This window comes from Enhydra lutris, unplaced genomic scaffold, assembly GCF_002288905.1.
Source record: "Enhydra lutris kenyoni isolate GAN:26980312 unplaced genomic scaffold, ASM228890v2 scaffoldscaffold2, whole genome shotgun sequence".
Taxonomy (NCBI): domain Eukaryota; kingdom Metazoa; phylum Chordata; class Mammalia; order Carnivora; family Mustelidae; genus Enhydra; species Enhydra lutris.
Genome location: NW_019154086.1, coordinates 54,439,905 through 54,461,370, shown reverse-complemented (window position 1 = coordinate 54,461,370; position 21,466 = coordinate 54,439,905). Strand labels below are relative to the sequence as shown.

The window sequence follows — 21,466 nt, the reverse complement described above, 5'->3', positions numbered from 1 at the left end:
GATTAGCTGAACACGGATATATCTGAGTCCAGATACTATGATTTTTTAATTTATTTTTTTTAAGATTTTATTTATTTATTTCAGAGAGAGAGATCACAAGTAGGCAGAGAAGCAGGCAGAGAGAGAGAAAGGGAAGCAGGCTCCCTGCTGAGCAGAGAGCCAGATATGGGGCTCGATCCCAGGACCCTGAGATCATGACCTGAGCTGAAGGCAGAGGCTTAAACCACTGAGCCACCCAAGTGCCCCTAGATACTATGATTTTTTTAATGGAAGATCTCAACACTGACTGATCTAATGTGCAGTCAGCGTTGAGAACCATGACACCAGGGCCTGAGGCATGAGACTAGAGGGACATATGAGAGACTTCACTCATCCTCTCCCACCACTCTTCCTTCAGTCCCTCCTTCTACCATATCTATTCCTTCAGGACATGAGCAGTTCAGGACAAGAGCAGGAGCCACTAGAGATGGGACACAAAAGCCCAGAGTCACCTCAAAAGGGCTGCCTTTTCTCCTGGTCACTGAGAACCTACATAATATTCAAATCCACATACTTTGTCCAAGATTATCAATGGATACTTATCTGTAAAGAACCATATTCTCTCAATCTACTGTTTTTACAAGTCCATGTAAACATTTATTTGGGAGACGGAAGTCTTCCTGACAATACATTAAGACTGAAACCTTTACCTTTCACTAACAAGCCTAATGAATTCTTCAAAAGACAGAGCAACTTAAAGCTGCAGTGAAAGGTCACCCAGAACAGCCAAGTGCCATAAGCTTCAACAATGAACAAGAAGCGCCACTACAAGGTATATTTCTTTTTCAATGACTTCATCCCAAATCAAAGGTTTTTTTGCTGTAGCTTCCTCTTATTTGCCATATTATTTATTCCTACACATCTGATTACTTATCCAAATACCTTACATCTTGCAAAAGATTTAGCCAAGGACAAGTGGCTTACTAACTAACTTGTTGGACAAGCACACATTTTTTTTTTTGCAAAGTAATTAATCTAATAGCACTGTGTGTGAACTGAGAAAAATAATTATAGCAGTTTATATATGTATATAAGGAACTAATTATGTGCCGAAGAATGTACTAGTCAGTTTGTTAGTATATACCACTGAAATCTCATAACAGTACAATCAGGCAAGTCACATAAACAGTAACTTTCCATGCAGGAATTCAAACCTCCGAACTAGACGCTAATCATTACTCCACTGCTCTTTCCAGAGTCCATGTGTAAATCATTACATAAGGACACAGTCATTTACTGAAGTCCTTCCAATGTGAATCAAATTTGGGAGGAAAGAGAGAAACCTATTTATCATTTTCTTCTCTAACTCTAAAGATAATGCAGTTTAGCATTACCTCCTTCATTATAGACAATCTCCTTCTCTCAAGATTAGAAATTTCTGGTTTCTGCTTCTTCCATTTTCTCTTCAAAGCTTTTTCTTGGAGTTCCCAGTGTACTAATGCTCTGTTCTTTGATTTGTGTATTTCATGACGACGTATCTGTACAAAAGAAAAAAATATAAAAGAATGCTTCAGGAACAAAGAAGCTGCCTATTCAGATGGTGGAACCACCTAATCTAATTCAACTTTTAAAAAAATTTTTCTGGTCCAACATGTGTGTATTTATACATATTCACAACCAAAATTTTCAGTCTTCTAAATCTTCAAAAGTGATTTAAAAAAAATATATATCTAGAACTAGGAGACCTATGCAAAAAGACAAAATGAAAAAAATACTAATTTCTACTTCCATTGGACAGAACTATCCAATAAAATGTTATTTTCCAAACTACAGGCCAGGATTCATTTAACAGGTGGTAAAATCAATTAGTGGGTCAAATCAACATTTTTTTAAATAAAACAGAATACAGAATAGAAAATATTAAGAGTAAATCAGACATAAGAAAGTTAAGAATCGGGGTGCCTGGGTGGCTCAGTGGGTTAAAGCCTCTGCCTTCAGCTCGGGTCATGATCCCAGGGTCCTGGGATGCTGCCCCACATCGGGCTCTCTGCTCAGCAGGGAGCCTGCTTCCCTTCCTCTCTCTCTGCCTGCCTCTCTGCCTACTTGTGATCTCTGTCAAATAAATAAATAAAATCCTTAAAAAAAAAAAAAAGAAAGTTAAGAATTGTTCTGTTAAACTTTTCAGTTACATATATGTGTACTTGTACAATTATACACACACATACACACACACAGAGTACAATGTAAAAGGCACAAAGTCCACTGACTCATCTTTGGCAAAGACACACCCATTTCATAATACTCACGTCACTACCAAAAACTAACAATGTAGTATTTTTATAGCCCTGCAATGGCTGCAATTTGGAAGTGAGTCACTGGAAATGCAGAACTCCAGAAAAGTGGAATTCCTGAAGCAGAGATACAAGCCACAGCTTAAGAGTTGCAGGAGAGGAGTTCACTGAAGTGGCTAAGGAATAGGAACAGATATTGGCTTTATAAGCACTCTAGTATTCAGAACTATGAAGATGAATAAAATGTACTGCTTTGTTTTCACCATGTAAATAAGAAATCAGTCCATTAAGAGACCAACAACCAAATATTGTGTAAGGATTCTGAACACAAAAAACAAATGAAGATGCTACTTTTGAGATAACTGGGGTGATATGAATATGGACTTGGAATCAGACAACACTAAAAAATTATTGTTACTTTTGCTAGGTGGGATAATGGCATTGTAGTTATAGAAAAAATATCTATTTTTTAAAAATGTAAACGGAATATGTTGGCACAAAATGACATGTTCTCTGGGATTTGCTTCAAAATGCTATAGTGAAGGAAGGAAAGGGTATGAAAAATGAAGAAACTATGGCAAAATTTTAATAACTATTACATCTGGATAAACAGTACATAGAAGATCTTCATATTTTCATCTCCATTTTCATGTAAATTTGAAATTTTTCATAAAAAAATTTTTAAGTCAGTAGGACATCATTATCCTATTTACTAGGATTAAGATTTCTAGGTCCACAAAGATATACAAGAGATAGCCCCTATCCCTCAAAAGCATTAACAATCTGCCCCAGGAGACTGAGCACATACATTTGACCCTTTAATGACATGGGTTTGAACTGCTTGAATCCACACATACATGAACTTTTTTCAATAAATATAGTATAGTACTGTAAATGTAATTTCTCTTCCTTATGATCTTAATAACATTTTCTTTCCTCTAGCTTACTTTTTTATATGTTATATGTATATATAACATACAAAACGTATTAAACAGCTACTTATGTTATTGGTAAGGCTTCCTGTCAACAGTAGGCTATTAGTTAAGTTTCAGGGTAGTCAAAACTTATATAAGAAATTTCTAACTGTGCAGGAGGTGGCACCCTTAACCCCCACATTGTTTAAGGACCAACTGTCCATATAAAGATAAATGAAATACATTAGACAGCACATACGCAATGCCTCATATACACAGTAAGTATGAGAACAGCTTAGAGGGGATACCAATTGTTGGGCAGCTTCAAAAAACTTCAAAATTAGTACAAAACTATAATAATCAAGACAATGTTGTGTGGCATAGGACAGACATATAGATCAGTGGAATAAAACTGACAGTCCAAACTAAACCCTTATGTTTACAGAAAATTGATTTTTAGCAAGGGTGTCAAGGGAATTCAATGGAGAAAGGACAGTCATTTTAACAAATGGTACATGGACAACAGGCTATCCGTTTAGAGAAGAATGAAGTTGGACCCCTATCTCACTATATACAAAAATTAATTCAAAATGGATCAAAGACCTAAACATAAGTGCTAAAACTGTAAAACTCTTAGAAAGAAACACAGGAGAAATTGTTGTGAATCTTGGGTTAGACAATGGTTTCTTAGATGAAACAAAAAGCACAGTTGACGGAAAAAACAGATAAACTGGAGTTTATCAAAATTAAAAATTTTGGTGCTTCAAAGAATACCATCAAGAAAATGAAAAGACAACCAATGGATAATATTGGATATTATGAATGGATAATATTTACAAATCATGTATCTGATAAGGAACTTGGATCCAGAATGTGTGAAGAACTCTTACAACTTAACAATAAAAACACAAGTAATCCAATTCTTAACTGGCTAAGGAATCTGCATAGACATTTCTCCAAAGAAGATAATACAAATGGCCAATAAGCACACAAAAGGATGTTTAACATCATTAGTCCCTAGGGCAAATCAAAAACATAATGAGATTCCACTTTACACTCATTTAGGAAAACTCAAACCGGAATAACATGTGTTGGCAAGGGATATGGAAAAATTGGAACCCTCATGCCTGCTGGTAAGAATGTAAATAGTGCAGCCACTTTGAGAAACAGTTCGGCAGCTCTTCAGAAAGCTAACTGCAGAGATACCATATGACCCAGCAATTCTACTCCCAGGTATACAACAAGAGAACTGAGAACATATGTTCACACAAAACTTGTACACCAACATTTGGAGCACCCTTATTCATAATAGTTAAAATGTGAAAACAATCCAAATGTCCAGACGGGTATATCCATACAATGTAACAGTATCAGCAATAATAGGGATGAAGTAATGACACATGCTACAACATGGATGGGCTTTGAAGACATTATGTTAGACACTAAAGGACACACATTGTCTTCCATTTACATGAAATGACCAGAATATGGGCGCCTGGGTGGCTCAGTTGGTTAAGCGTCCGCCTCCAGCTCAGATCATGATCCGAGTCCTGGGATCAAGCCCCACATCAAGCTGCTTGCTCAGCATGGAGTCTGCTTCTGCCTCTCCCTCTGCCCCTCCCACTGCTTGTGTTCATGCTGTCTCTTTGCTGCCCCTCTTTCTCTTAAAAAATACATAAAATCTTTTTAAAAATAATTTTAAAAGGGGTCCCTGGGTGGCTCAGTGGGTTAAAGCCTCTGTCTTCAGCTCAGGTCATGATCCCAGGGTCCTGGGATAGAGCCCCGCATTAGGCTCTCTGCTCAGCAGGGAGCCTGCTTCCTCTTTTCTCTCTCTCTCTCTGCCTGCCTCTCTGCGTACTTGTGTTCTCTGTCTGTCAAATAAATAAATAAAATCTTTAAAAAAAAAAAAAAAGGATACAGGGTTTCTTTCAGGGAGTGATGAAAATGTTCTAAATCAGAAAATATGAATATGGGGGCGCCTGGGTGGCTCAGTGGGTTAAAGCCTCTGCCTTCGGCTCGGGTCGTGATCCCAGGGTCCTGGGATCGAGCCCCGCGTGGGGATCTCTGCTTGGCGGGGAGCCTGCTTCCTCCTCTCTCTCTGCCTGTCTCTCTGCCTACTTGTGATCTCTATCTGTCAAATGAATAAATAAAAAAATCTTTTAAAAAAAAAATTAAAAAAAAGAAAATATGAATATGAATATACTAAAAACCAATGGATCATACACATTAAAAGGGTGGATTTTATGGTATGTGAATTGTATTTCAATAAAGCTGTTGTTTTTTTTAATCTATAGCAGAAACCTTTTTTAAAAGTAAGACTTGAACTAGGACAAGGAAGCAAATTAAGATTTGGATGGGTAGTCAAGAAGGTAGAGAAGGTAGAGAAACTGTTCCAACTAAAAAAAAAATCATTTAATTGAGGCTCAAATGTGGAAATATACATGCCATATTCAAGGAATAAATTAGCACATTCACTAGACTGGTATGCTTGCATACAGAAGCAACAGTAAATAAGGCTAGAGATATGTACAGATAGAAGACAAGAGATTTATACAGGGCAATACTGGAATAGAGAGATTTGAACAGTGATTTGAAACCAAACCTATCTCATAAAATTTTAATATATGCTAAGTGACATTCCTACGTAAAATCAGGAAGTCCAGATGATATGCTTTTCAATTTCATATAGACATAAGCAAGATTAAATATAACTAAACAACTTTCAGGAAGGACCTCTGGTTTCTATTCTGAAGGTCAGAAACCAAGTATCAAATAAAACATTGAACAAATCTTAACTTTTGATATTAAACTTACCAGATCTTCAGGAGTTGCCCGATGAACTGTTAGATCATTCACAGTATTCTGCAAAAAAAAAAAAACGAAAAGAACCTTCTTTAAAAAAAAAAAAAAGGTTTTCACAAAATATTAGTATATACTGGATTTTTTTTTTAAATAGGATTTCAGTGTTTGTTCACTTTGGGTAATTTTCTTACAGGAAAAATTTTCTTTAAACTGGGTTAAAAAACATTTAAAATCAATTTTAATTTATTTTACATTCATTTTCCTTTTTTTTTTTAGAAGCCTTCTTTTTTAAATTTTTTAAAGTTTTTTTTTTTTTTTTTTAAGTAATCTCTATACCCAACATGTGGCTCAAACTCATATGACTCTGAGATCAAGAGTTGCACGGTCTACTGACTCAGCCAGCCAGAGACCCCTCAAAGGCCTTTTTTTGTTAGCTTAAGCCTGGTGTACCTTTTTTCTCCCTCATGCCAAACGGGCCTCAGTTAAAAGATTATGGACTTAACTAAGCATGCTAACCTCCAAGAAACCTTTCTTTGAAGAGTTAAGAGATTTGTTTGATCATCACATTCTAGCAAGATAAAATTGCTATTTAAAATTGAAATGAAATATTTCTATTTTTACATAATATATAAAACAAATGTGCTTATTTAAATTAAAATAAAATGTTAGTTGTTTTTTTTTAAATATTTTATTTATTTATTTGAGAGAGAGAGAGAGAGAGACAGTGAGAGAGAGCATGAGCGAGGAGAAGGTCAGAGGGAGAAGCAGACACCCCATGGAGCTGGGAGCCTGATGCGGGACTCCAGGATCATGACCTGAGCTGAAGGCAGTCGCTTAACCAACTGAGCCACCCAGGCGCCCTAAAATGTTAGTTTTATTATTCAAAATTCTTACCATATTTGTTCACATTCTTCAGAGAGTTAAGTCACACCTATGAACTTACATTGTTCACTTATATGTGGTTAGGTATGAGTACATCCTAGATTTTAAAGGTTGAAACAGATTCAAAGTCCTGGGATGAAAACGACTTCCTGTCCAGGAACCAGTATTCTCAATTTAAATATTAATATGGATTCTTTTTAGTTGTCTTATTAAAACATAACAGGCTATTTTTAGGTATCTTACAGAAAATAAGCACTAAATTTACCAAGCAGGTATATATTATATTAATACAATGAATAAAACAGGGTAGTTATATAATTCAAAATGAGTAAGTTTAACTAGTTTTCAAACTGCATTCCAAGGAATGAGGTACCTCTAAAGATTCCTAAAAGATAAACTGTGATCACTATAGAGAGGTTAAATTTGTGTGCATGCAAACAACTTGAGCATAGAATGTATCATACATAATAAGGGATAAAGTTTGAGGGCACTGTATAATTTCATAAAATGTGAGAACAGTCACTTATGTAAAAAGGCACTAAGCCAATAGGGCAGGTCTACCACACCCCACAACTCCAGGAGCTACCACTGGGATTGTGCAATGCATAACCTACAACAGCTTGAAGTAACTGCCCTACGATTTGGCTTCTCGAAAGTGACTTCAGTCATTTTGTTAGATTCAGTAAGACTGGAAATAAAACAAGTTAGTTCTACAACCAACAGATATAAGAGAATTGGATCTGGTGAAATAGCTTCTGACATATTCAAAGACTTAACTTTTTGGCCATAGTTTATATTTAGCTCAAGAGTTTTCTATACTAAAACTGTTACTGCTTTCATATTAATTTAGAAAAGCACAAGATATAACCATAAGATCTTGAGATTTTTAATATAATAAAATTCAAGTATATAGGGGATATGCCTGGACTTAGTTCTCATGGGAGAAAATATAATGTCATTAATAGTACTACTGCTTGGGGCGCCTGGGTGGCTCAGTGGGTTAAAGCCTCTGCCTTCAGCTCAGGTCATGATCCCAGGGTCCTGGGATCGAGCCCTGCATCAGGCTCTCTGCTCAGCAGGGAGCCTGCTTCCTCCTCTCTGCCTGCCTCTCTGCCTATTGTGATCTCTGTCTGTCAAATAAATAAATAAAAATCTTTAAAAAAAAAAAAAGTACTACTGCTTAAAATGATTTTCTTCTGAAATTGCCTTTAAATATAATTTACATGCCATTTCAAAAACCATCTCACTATTTTTATCAAAACAGTATTATCCAGTTTGATCTCTCCTCCTTCATTTACCATTTACTCCAAATGACTTAAAACTACTTCCAAGTTTGTCTACAAAAAACGGACTTTTCCAGCACTGGAGATAATGAAAAGCAAATGAGGAAAATGCAATTTCAAATGGTGGGTTTTGATTATGTTTTGAGCAATAGCAGCAAATCAGAATAAATACTAAACTCCCACAGTAACCACTCTGAAGTGGATAACTTCTAAGTTATCAAATGCATTTTTTTCCTTTTAATCAGTTTCATTGCCTTAGAATCACACCCTTATAATATTTTATAGCCAATCAGAGGACAACAAAGCAATATAAACATAGGTAAGTCCCCCTGAGCCCCTTCAAAAAGGCTGTCAGTTTGCTCAGAAGTTTCCAAGTCCAAAAGAATCCCTGAGATCCCAAGTAGTCCCTGACTAGCTGCTCTCCACAACAGAAAGAAAAGGCACCTGAAGTGTCACAGTTCAAACTAAAGTACCATGCTGTGAAAAATAAAGATGCCCTTGATAATACTGAACAGTAATCAGAGTGGAAGCTGGGAGTCATATGTCCCAGGTACTTAAGACTTGTCCTGTATCTTTGTACTGAAACTGACCAGCTTCTGGAGGTAAAAAACAAACAATTCAAGGAGTAAGAGAACAAGAACCACCCGCTTTCTCAACCCAAAATGTCACTCATATGATTATGATATCACTGGTTGCTATGGGCAAATCTTAAAATTCAGATTTCACAGAGTAGCTCCAGTTGCCTTAAAGCAGTAAGTTCTCAAAGTTTAAAAAGTGGGACTTCTTAAAAATATACTCCCCAGCTTCTTAAGATTTCCTCTTCAAAAGAGGTATAGGTTACGACCTTGACTTGTGTCCTTCCGAGACCTGGGATATGACTCGCCCAGAAATCCATTCCACCCTATCCCGTTCAGAGCATTGTCTCGAGTGACCAGGGCCACATCATCACATCTATTCCCCCAGAGCAATCTTACAGGTTTATTAACCCATCTAGACTTACATCCCATTCTTGCTTCACAGACGTTTTCTTCTTCTTCACCTTCAGCACTTTCCTTCCTCCTCCCCGAGGACCATAACGGTTCACTCTGACAAGTGACATCTAGAAGTAATAACCATATCAAATTTTTAAAATACAAGAAAAAGTGGTAATTAAGTATCTCTGGATGGAGACAAAGACATCTAGGAAAAATTTAAGCATAATGAAAGGAATAGTCTTCCAAAATACTTGGTTCTTTCACTTCACAATTAGAAAGCTATACTGATAACTATGATAAAACAGGTTTCAAGTTAATAGCTTATATCTATTTGCTTAATAAAGAACTCCAGGAATACAAATTATGATAAAGATCAGAGCTACGACAGCAGGTATAAGCTTGTCATCAGTTACAAACTTCACAATTAACAGAGAAAATGTCAGTAACAGGCTAACAGTCTGAAAGCAAAAGGAAAAAGGCCAAGAGTTGGAGTTCTTTGTTGAGCATCCTATTACTTAAAATCACTACCATAGATATATATGTGTTTACCTAAAATAAAAGGGGCTAAATTTTAGAGAACAAACAAGTTATATCATTCTAGTATATTCCCACACAGTACTAAGGGAGGGTGACTGCCGATACTAAACTGGCATTTGGAAGTTGCCAACATTTGCTTGGCACTCTTAAAACAGCAATGCTAAGGACACTGGACTAAATATTACCCAAAACTAGAATAAGACTCATAGTTCCTGTACACTAGGATTTTACAAAACATGTATGTGACTTTTAACAAGCAACACATATATATGACTCCCATTCCAAAATTTCATTACACACCTAAATAGTTACAGAACTTTCCAGCGGACCCCCTTTTTTCCAAATTATCCTAAAACAAGGACAGTAGGATCTTCCTTAAGCACACTTTTAAAAAATGATTAAGTAATAAAAAAATCCAAATGCAAGGATTTTCAAGAGGTTCTCCTTAGTCCTCTTTGCTTTGTCTCATCAATCACATTGACTCTTCAAACATGTCATCTATTTTCGGGGTTTACAATCCAGCAAAAGCGATAAGTCACATTTGAATTAGAGAATAACATTTAATTGTCTTATGGTGATGGTAATGAGGACAGTGGAGGTGGTAATGACTGCATTAGCTAACAGAATTAAGGTACTGTTCTAAGTAAGTTCTTCCACACAGTATTTCCTTTAATCCTAACAGTAAGCCCATTAAGTATTTACTATTTATTACTCATTTTACAGATGAGAAAGCTAAGGGACAAAGAATTTAACTAACCGTGAAGGTCACACAGGAAGTGGCAGAACCATAAATACCATTTTAAAAGATAGGGAATAGAGGGAGAGCCTGGGGGCTCAGTTGGGCTGGGCAACCAAATCTTGGTTTCCCACTCAGGTCAGGATCTCAGGTCAAGAGGTGGAGCCTTGTGTTAAGACGCCACATGCTCAGCGGGGAATCTTCTTGAAGATTCTCACCTTCTGCCCCTCCCCCCACTCATGTGTGTGCACTCTCAAATAAATAGGAATATCTTTTTTTTCTTTTTTTTTTTTTTTAATAAACAAACAGAGCACCTGGGTGGCTCCGTCAGTTAACCATCTGCCTTCAGCTTCGGACATGATCTCAGGGTCCTAGGATCAAGGACCCTGTCAGGGTGCTCAGTGGGGAGCCTGCTTCTCCCTTTCCTACTGTCCCTTTCCCCTACATGTACTCTCTCTCTCAAATACATAAATTAATAATTTAAAAAATAAACAAATAAATAAATAAAAGATATGGAATAGGATAGAACTAAAAATCCAACACAGGGGCACCTGGGTGGCTCAGTGGGTTAAGCCGCTGCCTTCGGCTCAGGTCATGATCTCAGGGTACTGGGATAGAGTCCTGCATCGGGCTCTCTGTTCAGCAGGGAGCCTGCTTCCCTCTCTCTCTCTCTGCCTGCCTCTCTGCTTACTTGTGATATCTGTCTGTCAAATAAATAAAATCTTTTTAAATAAATAAATAAATAAATTTTAAAAATCCAACACAAACCCTTACATTTATGGTCAGTTTCTCTTTTTTTTTTAATTCTTTATTTAAATTCAATTAGCCAATACATAATACATCATTAGTTTCAGATGTAGTGTTCAATAATTTATCAGTTGTGTATAACACCCAGTGCTCATCATGTGTATGGTCAGTTTATTTTCAACAGAGGTGCCAAGAAACAATTCAATAGGGAAAGGATAGTCTTTTCAATAAATGGTGCTGGGACAACAGGAGATCCATATGAAAAAGAATGAATTAAGACCTTTACCTCACAACATACATAAAAATTAACTAAAAATAAATCACCAATTTCATTTTAAGAGCTAAAAGCATAAAACTCACAGTAGAAAATAGAAGCATAAATCTTCATGAAGCAGTGGTTTCTCAGATATAACACTAAAAGCACAAGAAACCAAAGGAAAAAATAGACTCCATCAAAATTTAAAACTTTTGTGCTTCAAAAAATACCATCAAGAAAATGACTTGACAACCAACAGAATGGGAGAAAATATTTGCAAATCCCATCTGATAAAAAACTTGGATCCAGGATATATAAAAGAAACTTAAAACTCACCAAGAAAAACACAAATATTGCAATTTTTAAATGGCTAAGGGAGCTGAATAAACAGTTCTCCAAAGAAGATACTAAAATTGGGCAATAAGCGCATGAAAAAATGATCAGCATCATTAGTCATTATTAGAGAAATGCAAATCAAAACCACAATGACATACCACCTCATACCCACTAGAATGATTATAAACAAAAGGGTGGAAATAACAAGAGTTGGTGAGAATGCAGAGAAACGATACTCTTGTATTGTTAGTGGGAATGCAAAATAGCATGGCCACTTTGGAAAACAGTTCAGTAGCTTCTGGAAAAGTTAAACAGTTACCACAATTCTAGTCCTAGGTATATGTCCAAGAATTCAAAACTTATGCCAATACAAAACTTGCACATGAATGTTCATAGCAACATTATATTCTTAATAGACAAAAAGCGGAAAAATCCCAAATGTCTACCAGCTGCTGAATGGATAAATAAAATATGGTGCATCCATACAATGGAATATTACTTAGCAATATAAGGAATGAAGTACTGATATATGCTATAACATAGCATAGGAACCTTGAGAATATTATGGTTAAGAAGCCAGACACCAAAGGCCATATATTGTATGATTCTATTTACACAAAATGTCCAGGATAGGCAAATCCATAGAGACAAAAAAGAGACAAGCAGTTGGCAGGGTCTGAAAGGAGGAGGGAATGGATGCTAATGGGAACGGGGTTTCTTTTTGAGGTGATGAAAATGTTCTAAAATGAGTCAGTCAATCAATGCACAACTCTGTAAATTTATTTAAAAGCTCTGAACTACAGACTTCTAAGGGGTAAATTTCATGGTATATAAGTTATATCTTAATAAAGCTGTTATTAAAAAGATATGGAAAATATAACAGTTGTTCAGAAATAGTTTCTAATGTATTTTACTCTCTAACCTACTCTTCAATTTACTCTGCAGAAATAAAGGAGAATAATAAAATGTCACTAAATCTGTTGGATGAATTATATACCCATTAAAATTGTATTAAGAAAAATGTTTAATGACACAACAAAACATAAAATTAAGTGTAAAAAGTAGAATATAGAACTTCAAGTATAGTATATTCTCAATGATGTTAATATACATACACTATTAATAAGCATTTATTTATGCTAAGCATTTCACATTTAATCCCACAACCCTATGAGACACATTCTGTCTCGAGAGACAATACAGCGGTTAAGAATACAGACTGAAACCAGACTGTCTGGGTTCACATCCCAACTTTGCCAGAAATCGTAAAATGGAACTAATTAAATATGTAAGTTGCTGAAAACCCCTATCTAGAACATACTAAGTTCTAATTAGGATTAATGACGATGGTGTCATTAACTGGTGTTAATGGTGTCAACTATTAGTCCTTTCTCAAATGAGAAAAATGGGACTTAGAAAGATTAAGCACATTATTATTGCTCAAAGTCACACAAATAATAATGGGCAGGTGGGAGGTGACATTCAAAATCAGGTCTGACTCAGCAGCAGCTTTTTTTGCCCACGAGCTCTGTCCCCATGCTTTAATAAAATCACCTTTTTGGGAAAAAAACAAAAACACAGGTCTCACTAAATGTAATGTACTTCCTAGAAAATGGCACTAATACTGAGTTATCTCTGGTTGGTTCTAGATTTTCCAGATTTTCTACAATGAATCCATTTTCCTCTTAAAATAATTCATTTCAAGTTAGATTATTTAAAATACTATACTTATTCAGAAGCTAAAATTTTGAAAAACCTCAGCCTCAATTCTGAAATTCTGAAAAACCTCAGCCTCAATTCTGAAAAACCAACCATGAGTCTGACAGATGCAAAAGCTTATGAGCAGTCAAAAAAGGCCCATATACTTCTTTCATTGGTGAGGCCCTCAATATAACAGTATCAGAAATTTAGGAAAAGCAGTATTTTTTAAATCATAGCCATTTGTACACTAATGGTGGCTTCTGATGATAAATATAATTATCCAAACAGAACTTTTCTTGAGCAAAGAGATGTGGAAATTTAATACAAACAACTGAACAAATGCCTGAGTATTATTTGTGGCAATGTGAACAGGTCTCAATTTTAGCATAAGAAAATGTAACATCCCAAAAAAAACCATATTCACTGACAAAAACTGCAATGAAATGAAGGTAGATGCTATGGTCTGAATGTGTTCCCCCAAAATTCATGTTGAATCCTAAGCCCCAAAAGTGACGGCATTAGGAGGTAGGGCCTTTGGGAAGTGGGGCCTTTGGGAGGCAGAGCCCTCATAAATAGGACTAGCGCTGTCATAAAAGGGGCTCCACAGGGGCACCTGGGTGGCTCAGTGGGTTAAGCCGCTGCCTTCGGCTCAGGTCATGATCTCAGGGTCCTGGGATTGAGTCCCCACATGGGGCTCTTTGCTCAGCAGGGAGCCTGCTTCCCTCTCTCTCTCTCTCTCTCTCTCTGCCTGCCTCTCCATCTACTTGTGATCTCTCTCTGTCAAATAAATTTAAAAAAAGGGGGGGGGGGGCTCCACAGATCCCTAACCCCATTCACCATGTGAGGACACACCATGTGGTGGCTATGAACCAGGAAGAGGGCCCTTACCAGAACATGACCATGTTGGAGACTTGATCCTGGACTTCACAGTCTCCAGAACTGTGAGAAAAAAATTTCTCATTTATAAGCTACCTAGTCTCCGGTATTTTGTTATGGAAGTCTGAATGGACTACAATAGTCTACTACTGTTCTCGTTTTCTTTTTTTTTTTTTTTTTAAACTTCAATTTAGGCTAGCAAAGCTGGCTGTGGTTACTCTTAAGACAACCTGCAATGAATAATGCCATCGTATGATCCCTTACCCTTGAGTCTGGACAGGATCTATGACTTACTCAAGGTTTTTTCCCGCTGTGATTTGTTTTATCCAATAAAACAAGGCAAATGTGAGGAGATGTCATTCCTGTGATTACATTATGTCACACAAGTCTCTGTCTTAGGAAAGTAGAGCAAGAGAGTCTCTCCAGCTGGTTTTGAAGAAGCCGACTGCCACTTGTGACTGCCATATGGCGGAGAACTCTGACAACTGTGGGCAGCCCCGAGCAGAAAAGTCAATAAAAAGACTCCTAAGGCATACAGCCACAGGGAAATGAATTCTGCCAATAACCTAAGTGAGGTGAGCCTGGAAGCAGACTTCTCCCAAGCTGGGTTCTAGATGAGAACGCAGACCACCAACACATTAATCATAACTTTGTGAGACCCTAAGCACCCTACCGAGCTAAACCATGTCCAAATTCCTGCCTCACAGAAACTGTGAGATAATGAGTATTGTTTTAAGTCACTAGGTTTGTGATCGTTTGTTATACAGTATAAGAGACTAATACGCTAGCCAACTCTCAATTCCAGCCTGTGTGTGCTAAGATCACAAAGGGAGAACTAAGCTGTAATGTAGGAACAACCCTTGCACTGAAAAGTGTTCCCTTGAACATCACCAATACAAGTGGGCATATTTTTCTTAACCCAGGATCAGACTTTGTGGTCTAACAAAGAGACTTTGAGTCATTTACAGATATCAGATATCGTAGGGGAGCTGTAGTTCATATGCTGAAATGTGAGACTATTGAGATATTCTGATGGTTTTTAGTACTAAGGAGTACAAAATCAGCATAGCCCAGAAAATCTAGGCCTGTCTGGAGAAAATCTAAAATATTAATACTTTCCTAACTGTACATGGTTGGTGCCTTCTTACCTCTTCTCAAGCCTTTTCCAACGCTAAAGACTCCCACTCCTGGAAGCCCTCCCCTCCCTTGGTTTCCATGACACTTTTTCTCTCAGTTTCTCTCCTATTCATCTCCCCTTTTCATTGCAGGCTCTGTTGGCCCCCCCTCAGATACCACATAATCAAAAACTTCACGCAGTTCTATCTCAACCCTCTTATCATTACATTGGACACCCTCTCTCTTCATCCAATAATTGTTTTTTATAAGCTATCATATGCCAGACACTGACTGGCATTGGAGATAAAGGAGTAAACAGGTCTAATATGGTACAAGCTCTCATGGAGAGCTTTCTTACTTTTACTTTCTTACTAGAAAGTAAGAAAGGTGTTCACATCTTCCCTCAGTGACCTTACTCATACCCTTGAACAAAGCTACAAGTGCACTGGGCACATAAACACACTGTTAAAATGAGCCCCAAATCAAGGATCCACATTATTCCCCAACATACCAAATGCTCATTTCCAACTGCCTTCTGTGTGTATCTCCCAAATATCTCACATACAATATAGTCAAAATATAGCTTATCATCCATGCCCCTCCCCACCAACCTCTAGTTCTTGATATACAATTGGCATGCTCAGTACATGTCTGAACTTACACAATTACCATCCTTCTGGTTGCTCCAGTTTAAAACCTTAGTTAGCATCATCTTCTATTCCTTCCTGTCTCTTAGCGAATCAGATACCGTAATCTATTCATTCTTTCCCTGAAATATCTCTCTCATCTGTCCCCTCTTCATCTCTACTAGGAATGTTTTCATCCAAGCTCTTTCTCCTAACTGAACTCCTTCACTCATATGCTACTTCGTTATCCATTATTTCAACAAATATTTTGAAAACATCTGCCAAGAGCCAGGCACAAAATACAAGAAAGTAAAATAGTCTGCACCTTCACAGAGCTTAGGGTTTATCAGAAGACCACAATTAAAATGAGTAATTACAATAAAAAGAAGTAAATTCAGTGTCATGTGAATACCTAACTTACTCTACACAATACAAAAAGACCACTACATCCCTGTAATTGCTCCCAAAATGTTTAAGCTGAGAGTTAAAGTATGAATAAAGCTAGAAGTGGGGGAAAGAATGTTCCTGGTGGGAGAAAAAGCATTTACAAAGGGTTTGAGAAGTTCAGTTTGATCAACAAATTTGAAAAGGTGAGGGGCTAGAAAGAGGTTAAAAAAGAAAGGCAGAGGACATATCATGGCCTTCTAAGCTACAGCAATTTGAACACTATCCTAAAAGAAGCCACAGAAGCCACTGGAGGATTTTAGGGAAGGAGAGTTATGATGAGATTTAGCAAATCCACTCTGGCTGGTGGAAAACTGACCAAAGGGAAACAGGACCTCTTTCCAAAAACTGTCCCTGCAATCAATCCTTTATCCCATATCAGGACAGAGTATAACTCTCAGCCCTTTACTTTCTTCCCCAAAAGATTTTAATAGCTCGTCCCTGCAGAGAGGACTCCAACTCAGCTACGCACTAGGACCCTCTGCCCTCCTTGTGGCAGGGCTGACCTTCCCTTCCAGTCTTTGCTCCTCTCAACCTCCCACACATATAACTCCCCCTCACAAGTTGTTCCACCCATCCTTTCTGCTCTGCGGGGAACCCCTTCAGACTTTGGCTCCCTTCTCCACGCGGTTAACTCCACTCACTCCTCAAAACTCATTCCGGCGGCTCCTCCTGATAAACTCTTTCCTGACCATCCAGTCGACTGAAATGACACTCCCTGTCCCCCGGTACCCTGGGTATTCTGTCTCCCGCTACACTGCAAATTCCTTGATAGCTACAATAGGGTACCCCCCACCTTCAGTTCTCTCCCCGAAAGCGCTGCGCACACTCAGAGTGCACCTAAGGGGAGCGCGCTAGACACCAACACACCCACTCATCCTGACACACACAAACAGTCGCAAAACACAGAGTCGCGGTGCTCTTTCCGTACTAAGTATCCTCCACCCAGGCGCCTAAAGCCCTAGGGAACAGAAGGGAGACGCCACCACCGTTTTCCCCGTCCTGCAGACCGGCCCCTAAGACGCGCTGGGGCTACAGGCTGCAGGTCTCCGCCACCTCGTCGCAACCTGCCTTTCCGTTTCCCGACGGCCTCCTCCACCTCCACTAAAACTTCAGGCTCCAGAACTGCCCTGCCCGCCACAGGATAACGCAGCCGACAACTTCCGGGATGTTGCCTAGGCTACCCGAGCCCCGCCCCCACTCCCTGGCGTATATCCGGTGAGACCAGTGCGCAGGCTCCTCCCAGAGGCTGGCAGAAATTGTGGGAAAAGGCTTCTGTGCGTCTTTCTTACCTGTGCTCTGTGTAAGATTCAGGGCAAGGCTTTGGAGGGTAGGCGTGTGGCACTAGCCAGTTTCTTGTGAATTCTCTCCACAACAGGCTTCACATACAACATTTACTTGCTTTCACCTTTATTTATTTATTTTTTTTTTTTTCCAAGAATGTTTACACTGCCTACCAATGTGCCATAGACTATAGTAGGCCCTGCGGGATCTAGAAACACTCAAGATCTCTGTCATCAGTAAGATCTCTGTATCAGTTTACTGCATAGTAGTAAACAGCTATCAACAACACCAATGTAAAATTAGAACTGTGACAAGTACTAGAAGATACTAGATACTAAATTTATAGGAATATTTGTAGGAATTACTCAGGAAATCTGAAAAGTAGATGAGTCAGCTACCAGGGAAGAATAAAACAACCCTGCAGAGGGAGGCACATATGCGAAGCTGTGTGGCAAGTGCAAAGAACTGGAACAAGTTCAGTATATCTGAAGATGAGAGAGCAGTGGGAGTGTGGTGTAAGGAAAGCTGGTTTAATAAGGCTAGAGCCAGGACAGGAAGAGCTGTGTGGGCCATGTTAAGGACTTTATAAGCATTTTATTTGAAAATATACCTAATTTGCTCCAATACGACAACTTCCTTTAGTCCTTGGTTTTCTACTGTTAAGACACATCCATACAGGGACAAGCAAATACGTTCAGCACCTTCTAGACGCTAAGAACTGCCTTCTAATAGTTTCCACTCTGACTGGGGAAGTTGATGTAGATATATTTGATGATCAATCAATATAATCATTCCCTATATACATCCTCAACTCCCCGCCCCTCTCTGAATTACTGTAATACTGGGCAAAGCCACAACTCTGGCCTTAGCAAAACTACATACTAAGTGCCTGCACCTTTGCAACTGAAACTGAAAGAAGAAAAACACCCAACCATGTTGACTTTCAATTCATAATCACTAATTTTGTTTTTTTAAAGATTTTATTTTTTTTTTGTTTGACAGAGAGAGAGAGAGAAAGATCACAACTAGGCAGAAAGGCAGAGAGGGAGGTGGAAGCACTAACTCACTGAGCCACCCAGGTGCCCCAAAATCACTAATTTTAAGTGTGCCCTTAAAGATGCCCAAAAACCATATTAAACTTCACCCTCCTTTGATTTCTCCTACCCTTCTACATGACAACTTTATACCGTCTCTCACATCCAACATATCTTCCTGTATCCTCAGTTTCAGGCAGTGGTCTTGCTTCCTAATTCATTGGACACTGAAGCAATCTGAAGAGAATTTCCGTAAGTTCATATTGCTAATTCAATCCTTCTATCGCGTCTTTACCCACAAACTTGCCTTCCAGAAGCTTAACAAAACCTAAACACAAGAAAGATGAAGAACATTACATCAGTGTACATAACAAATTACACATTAAATTGTTCAGAAACATATATTTAAAATATATGTAAAAGTAAATGCATGGCAACAATTGCATAAAGGCCAGAGGACAAAAATGGAAGTCTATTACTGTAAGATTCTTATATTATTCCTGATGTGTATAATATTACTTGCAGGTAGACTATAATAAGTTAAATATGTATATCATAAACTCTAAAGCCATCACTAAAATACTAAATACTAAAAATACTAAAAATTACTTGGCTAACCTAAAAGTAAGCAGAAAAAGTACAAAAAAAATGAAACAAAGAACAGGTGGGAGAAATAGAAAACAAATAGTAAGATGATAGATTCATGCCAATCATTACATTAAATGTAAATGGTCTAAATACCCCTGTTAAAAGGCAGAGATTATCAGTATAGGTTTTTTTTTTTTAATTGCTTCCGATTAGAAGAAACTACATTAAATATAAAAACTGAAGTTTAAAGGGGCACTTGGGTGGCTTAATGCGTTAAAGCCTCTACCTTCAGCTCAGGTCATGATCCCAGGGTCCTGGGATTGAGCCCCACATCAGGCTCTCTGCTCAGCAGGGAGCCTTCTTCCTCCTCTCTCTGCCTGCCTCTCTGTCTACTTGTAATCTCTGTCAAATAAATAAAATCTTTTTAAAAAAACTGAAGTTTAAAGTACAAAGATAGAAAGATATGTCATGCTAACACTGGTCAAATGAAGTTGGAATGGCTTCATCAGTATTAGGTGAACTAGTTTTCAGAGCAAAGAATATTACCAGGGGTAAAAAAGAAAAAAAAAATCATTTCATGATGACAAAGAGGATATTAAATCAAAAATATATAAAAATCCTAAACACTTATTCACTTAATAAGAGAGCTTCAAAATAAATGAGGCAAAAACTGATAGAACTGCAATGTAAAATTAAAAGTCCACAATTATAATCATAGATCTCAAAGCCCTTTACTGAATAATTTATAATACAAATAGGCAGAAAATCAGCAAGGTTATAAAAGACTTTACAAAACCATCAACCATTCTGACTTGATTGACATTCATAGAACACTGGTCCAACAACCAGCAGAATCCACATTCTTTTCATATATATATACAGAAATTTTAGCAAGATGGACAATAATCTGGACCATAAAACAAATTTCAATAAATTCAGAAAGATTCAAGTCATACTAGGAATGTTCTCTGACTACAATGCAATTAAATTAGAAATCAGTAACATAATGATTCTTGTCAAATCCCTCAAAATTTGGGGAAAAAATAATATGCCTCTTAAAAAGCCATTAGTCAAACAAGAAATCAAAGCAGAATGTATTTTGAACTAAATGAAAATGAAAATACAGGATATCAAAATTTGTGAAATGTAACAGAAATAGTACTTCAAGAGAAATACATGGGACTAAACGCCTGTATAGAAAAGAAAGTCTCAAATCAGTGGCCTCAGCTTTTATCTTCAGAAATTAGATAAATAAATAAAAACAAGTTAAATCCAAAGTAATAAGAAGAAAGAAAATAATAAAGATCAAAACTGAATCAATAAAATAGAAAGGCAAAATAAAAGAAAAATAATGACAGTGATGGTTGGATCTTTGAGAAGATTAAATTGCTGAACCTCTAAACAAATTGATCAGGAAAATTACCTATAAACTACCAATATCAGAAGTGAGAGCAGTGAAATTTTCTACAAACACTAAAAGAATGTATTTTGAACAACCTTATGGTAATAAATTTAATAAAACAGATAAATGGACAACTTTCCTGAAAGACATAAATTACCAAAGCTTTCTCAAGAAAAAAATAGATAACCTGAATTGCTCTGTATCTGTTACAGGGAGGAAGCAAGAGAGAGACATAAAGGAGGAAGGAAACTTTAGAGGGTAATGGATATATAGATAATGGTTTCACAGATATGTATGTATATAACACAAGTGATATGTGCACGTTAAATATGTGAAGTTTATCATCAGTTATACTCAAGAAAGCTGTTTATATAGATTTCTTTGCATGGCCCAAATATAAACCGGGTGAGCTCCCCAAACCATAAGATGCCCTAATTAACCTAATTCCAGCTTCCACATTCCAACTTCCAATCAGTGTTTCTGAAGTTTTCCCTTTATTACACTACAAGTCTTTTTCACTCCTCTCCTATCTTTGAGTCTCTGCCTAATGCAGGTGATGGTGGCTGAAATCTTTCCTATATCAAGTTCTGAATAAACAGTCTGTTTACTCTCATGTCAATAGACTTTGTTTCCACAACTGCTTATATTTTTTAATGAC

General features: G+C 37.4%; 1 protein-coding gene across 2 annotated transcripts in view; it reads right to left on the bottom strand.

Moving 5' to 3' along the window:
• The window catches only part of LOC111151990 (spindle and centriole associated protein 1), a 61,586-nt gene extending 43,947 nt beyond the window's left edge, over positions 1–17,639 (bottom strand). Inside the window, exons 1-4 of one of the 2 annotated variants that reach the window (XM_022510246.1) lie at positions 17,572–17,639; positions 9,152–9,250; positions 5,999–6,046; positions 1,374–1,517 (exon numbers count right to left, since the gene is read on the bottom strand). In XM_022510246.1, coding sequence (XP_022365954.1) covers positions 1,374–1,517; positions 5,999–6,046; positions 9,152–9,250 — 291 coding nt within the window. In that variant the 5' untranslated portion in view covers positions 17,572–17,639. Of the gene's footprint in view, positions 1–1,373; positions 1,518–5,998; positions 6,047–9,151; positions 9,251–16,091; positions 16,139–17,571 lie in introns of those variants that run through there. The other variant, XM_022510254.1, reaches the window with a different exon arrangement.
• Positions 17,640–21,466: the final 3,827 nt, after the last annotated feature.